Source organism: Helianthus annuus, chromosome 5, assembly GCF_002127325.2.
Source record: "Helianthus annuus cultivar XRQ/B chromosome 5, HanXRQr2.0-SUNRISE, whole genome shotgun sequence".
Classification (NCBI taxonomy): Eukaryota; Viridiplantae; Streptophyta; class Magnoliopsida; order Asterales; family Asteraceae; genus Helianthus; species Helianthus annuus.
Window position 1 is genome coordinate 144,162,683 of NC_035437.2, and position 5,168 is coordinate 144,167,850.

The 5,168-nt window shown below is 41.2% G+C and overlaps 1 protein-coding gene across 1 annotated transcript; it reads right to left on the reverse strand.

Annotated features, from left to right (window-relative positions):
• Positions 1–773: 773 nt before the first annotated feature.
• Positions 774–3,508, reverse strand: LOC110943690 (proline-rich protein HaeIII subfamily 1-like). The gene is made up of 3 exons (XM_022185424.1): positions 3,476–3,508; positions 2,203–2,798; positions 774–939 (listed from the first exon to the last, which is right to left on the reverse strand). Exons 1-3 carry the CDS (start codon positions 3,506–3,508, stop codon positions 774–776), a joined length of 795 nt encoding a protein of 264 aa, XP_022041116.1.
• Positions 3,509–5,168: the final 1,660 nt, after the last annotated feature.

Below are 5,168 nucleotides of genomic sequence, written 5' to 3' on the forward strand. Positions count from 1 at the left end.
GGGCTTGTCACCCGATTGCCCTTTCTTGGAACCAGAGTTCCCTTTGTTCTTCTTGTTCGACTGATAGGATTGGTCTTCCTCCCTCTTTCTTTTCCCATCATCAGTGGTTTTCTTTGCCCCACTCCTTACAACATCAAGAGTAAGGGACAAAGATAGATCTACAGCAGATCTATAAGTAACAGGCTTAGAAGCCTTGACGTTTCCTTTAACCTCTGGGCTAAACCACCGATAAAACGCGCAATGCGTTTGGGTTCTAGGGTGACCAAATACGGTACAAGCCTTGACATTGAGTTGAAACTGGTCACATAGGACCTGCAATCCAAATCCTTCATCACTAAGGTGAGGAAATCAGTCTCTATTCTTTCAACTTCATGTTGAGGACAATAAGTGTCCTTCACAAGGTCAACAAACTTGTTCCACGAAAGGTTATATAGAGGAACCTTTCCGGTGGATTGCACCAAGGCTTTCCACCAAGTTAGGGCGCCGCCCTTGAAAGACTGAGATACAAACTTGACCATGTCTTCCTTAGCACGCCCACTGATGTCAATCATAGTCTCCATTTCATCCAACCACTTCATACAGTCGATTGCTCCTTTTTCTCCCATGAAATCTCTTGGTTTACAGGAGACGAAGTATTTATAGGTACAACTCTTGTTGTACTTAGGAGCCTGATTTACAACAACTTGTCTATGTGGTTCACTTTTCTGATTAGATGAGTGTTGAGACTCATCTTTCTTCAGTGTATGCGAATGAGATAGGGACTTCGTATGAGTTTAGGACCGAACATTACTCGGTTCCTTAAACTTATTATCCACAGCTTGTGCAACCGCTTTGTTTATCATCGCTTGCAATTCAGCAGCAGTAACATTTATCCTGGTATTATTGTTTCCTGCCTCAGGATGACTGTTTGCTTCGTCAGAGCCAGCCATGATTTGAGTGCTAAATCAAATAATAATGATATATTTAGATTATATAATAAATCATCGCATTGATGATTATATGGTCATGGTATTATTAAACCATATAGACCATTTTAAGAAATAAGTAAGAATCAATTTGATTAAGATTCGCCTAGGTTACAACTGAACCATTATAAGCAATCAGTAGGATATAATCCTTTATATTTATTAGACAGGGAATATAAATCACAACTGTCAATATCAAAAAAAGACATTTTCATATAGCACAGGGCTCGTCTCGAAGGACATTTAGATGGCACAGAAGGCCTTGTCACAAGGACGATTAAAATATAACCAATGATCTCTTGGATCAGTGATCTTTTAAGGGTCGAACATAGTTCATCGCCTTTTTGACAAGAAGTTTATAGAATAAAACTATCATTGTCATTATTACACCTTTGCTTATAAGCATACATCTCAAATGGATGTTTTGGTGTGTACATCATATCGATGTTTATTAGCCATGATTCACATTGATCATATAGGCTATGGAAGTGACTTGGGAAACTCCAAGTACATTTGGAAACTTGTGTGGTCTCACGAGCCACACATCCTGGAATGTTAACATGTTTTCAGATGTTAACAGGGAATTTATTGTCTTAAAAAGGTTGTACCATCATAGCCATTAATATTTTGGCTATGTTATACCTTTAAGAACTTCTTTTCGAAATTTACATTGGTAGATCAATTTAAAAAATTGAAATGATATAGCATGATGAGGTAATAAAATACACATTTAAAATCTCAAAAAGAAATTCCATTAAACTACTAAACTATTACAAGAATGCCCTAAACGGGTCTTGAAATAAACAAACTGTCCACGCAGGGACTACAAAAAATAAAATAAGTTCACGCAGGAACTTAGTACAGAAAATGAAATGTCCACATAGGGACTTGATTGAAATACAATACAAAATAAAATAAAACAAACTTCTATTTCTTTTTGCCTTTAATGAGGTTCGCAAGGCCCTTGAGAAATTTGTTATGCTTCTTATTGGTTTCATCAGCTTTTTGCTCAACTTAGTCCAATCTCTGTAGAATTTCTTGAGTTTGAATTTGCTGAGGAGGAGGTTGTTGTTGATAAGGTGGGTATTGATACCCTTGCACTGGATATCCAGTTGGGTAAACGGGAGGATAAGATGAAGGATAGAGTGCATTATACTATGCTGCCGTAAGATATGGATCTTGGGCAGGAGCTTGATATCCATAATTTATAGAAGTTGGATATTCAAATGCGTTATACCCAGACGAACCTGGGTAAGTCGGTATCGGGTTTTCAAAACCCACTGGCGGTGGCGGTGGTGCAACAGCAGAAACTGGCGGGGGATCATCTTCTGGCACCGCATGCGAGGGTCCACCCATTTGTGGGTCCTCGGGAATAGGAGGGTATGAGCTTGAACCTTGAGGGGAACTGAACCGTGGTCCCCCTCGCACGGACATCCGTGCATTCCTCCTTCGCCTCGGCGGCTTGGGAGGTGGTTGTTGAGGTGGTTCCTCAACGGGTAAAGGCGGTGGAGAAACCGCTTGAAGATATGGCTCATCCAAAGGAGGTTGAGCAGGAGAGTTGTGAAATGAAGGGGTAAATGCCCATTCATGTTGGTTCCACCTTTCGGCCCAAGAGTCGGGCCCTTGATATGGCGATCCTTGGTATGGAGAACCGCTGGAGATGCTGATAGGGTGGCCTGGTGTCCCGGTTGGCTGTTCTGGATCAGGGTCGTCATCTATCTCTATCTCTTGGGAGAAGTGATCCTCGGGTCCCAAGGGATTGTAACCCAAAAAATCGTTAACATAATCGTTTGGGTTGAACTGGGCAGGGAAATAAGTGGAATCTGTAAGGACCTGCAAAAATGTCCCAAATTGACCCGTAAGTGAAAAACCAGACCCCTGAAACCCTAATGTGCATGAAAAATCAAGAAAACAAGAAAATTGGTTTTCACGCGGGCCGCGTAAACCATAAGATAAGGTTACGCGGGCCACGAAAACATATAATTCCTTCGGATAACCGCTTAGGCCACGTGTCGCACACGTGGCGGACCTACCGGTGACACGCTAGCCCTAGTTGTAGACTAGGTGGCCCTCGCGGGCCGCGTAAGGTTTAAGTGTGGGTTCCACTCTCTATTGTATCAGATAGAGATAGTCGTTTTACCTCGCATTTTTGGACAAGTTTCCAAGAAGCCATGGGAACTAGGCTGAACTTAAGCACTGCATACCATCCCCAAACCGACGGACAGAGTGAAAGGACAATCCAAACCCTGGAAGTTATGCTCCGGGCATGTGTAATCGATTTTGGTGGAAACTGGGATGATCACCTACCCTTAATTGAATTCTCCTATAACAATAGTTACCATTCAAGCATCGGAGCTGCCCCGTTCGAAGCACTATATGGACGAAAGTGTAGAACTCCAGTTTGCTGGGAAGAAATAGGAGAAAGTCAATTATCAGGACCCGAGATTGTGCAAGAAACCACCGACAAAATCACTTAAATCAAGGAAAGAATGAAAACGGCTCGAGATTGCCAAAGAGTTAAGCAGACAATCGGCGCAAGCCATTGGAATTTCAAGTTGGAGACAAGGTACTCTTAAAAGTTTCTCCTTGGAAAGGAGTAGTCCGCATTGGTAAGAAAGGAAAGCTAAGCCCAAGGTACGTAGGACCATTCCCAGTAATTCAGTGAATAGGACCAGTTGCCTATCGCCTACAACTACCAGAAGAGTTAGCCGCAATACATGACGTATTTCATGTATCTAACCTCAAGAAATGTCTATCTGATGAATCCCTGGTAATACCTCTTCAGGACATAGAGGTAAATGAAAAGCTAAAATTTGTTGAGAAACCACTTCAAATAGAAGACAGAAAGGTCAAGTTTTTTAAGCACAAAAGACTAGTACTGGTCAAGGTCAAGTGGGATTCAAAGAGAGGCCCTGAATACACCTGGGAACTGGAATCGGAAATGAAGCGAAAGTATCCTCACTTATTTCAGTAAATCTCGAGGACGAGATTTTAAATAAGGTGGGGAATATGTTAGGACCTGCAAAAATGTCCCAAATTGACCCGTAAGTGAAAACCCGGACCCCTGAAACCCTAATGTGCATGAAAAATCAAGAAAACAAGAAAATTGGTTTTCACGCGGGCCGCGTAAACCATAAGATAAGGTTACGCAGGCCGCCACAACTTATAATTCCTTCGGATAAGCGCTTAGGCCACGTGTCGCACATGTGGCGGACTTACCAGTGACACGCTAGCCCTAGTTGTAGACTAGGTGGCCCTCGCGGGCTGCGTAAGGTTTAAGTGTGGGTTACGCGGGCCACGTAAAACCCAAAAAGTTGCTATAAATTGATCAGGGCATGGGCTTTCATCTGTGTTCGAAAATTTCATTCAAAAACGAAGTTTACTGCTTAAAATCACAATTTCACTTAGGGAAACGCTGCTACGATTACAGGGTATTAACTCGATCACTACTACGATACAATGTCTGATCGATTGAAACCGATCCGATGGATGTTTAAGTGCTGCCCGAATTCGGGCTATACTTTGTCATTCATCGTGAGGGTTTTGATTTTGTGAGCTTATCGTAAATGTTGTATTAAGTTACTGACCTAGTTTCGTATGCATTGTTATTTAAATTAGGTTACAAGGTTAAATCAGTAGGCAAGGTTCTGTCCGATTAAACTTGCAAGGTGAGTCATTCTATTTTTATCAAAGTGCTTTACAAAACCCTAAATGTTTTTCAGTTATATTTTGCAGTGATTAAGTCTTTGCTCATCTTTAATTACTGGCAGTATATGGGGGTTTTGTGCACATTACTACTAACGATTTATCACTTAGGTGGGCGAGCCTAATTTGTGATATGTCCACAGTCATAGATTTGCTCGAGTGACAGCTGAACCAGCTAATTAAGATAGGGCAAATATAAAAACCCTTAATGTTGTGAATTTATAACAATGTGTCTTTTGTGCAAATTGAATGACTCGCCAGCATTTCCCCGCTGATAAAATCCTTTTTAAACATGTTTCAGGTGACTTACTGTGAATCAAGGAAAAGTGCTAGGTAGCACTAAAAGCTTGAAGAGGTGGCTTAATAAATAAACATGTTTTGTAAAAGTCAGGGATTTCCTCGTGACATTCCCTTTTGATGTGTGTAAAATGCAACATATAAATCACATCAATTAAGGCATAAAACTAACCTTTTTAAGTACTAATGTTGGAAAAAGAG

Coding starts and splice junctions, on each gene's coding strand:
- LOC110943690 (XM_022185424.1), bottom strand. CDS start 3,508: ATGGCTTGCGCCGATTGTCTGCTTAACTCTTTG. Junction 2,799..3,475: donor ATTGTCTGCTTAACTCTTTG/GCAATCTCGAGC, acceptor ACATTTTTGCAG/GTCCTTACAGATTCCACTTA. Junction 940..2,202: donor ACTTACCCAGGTTCGTCTGG/GTATAACGCATT, acceptor TATTTGATTTAG/CACTCAAATCATGGCTGGCT.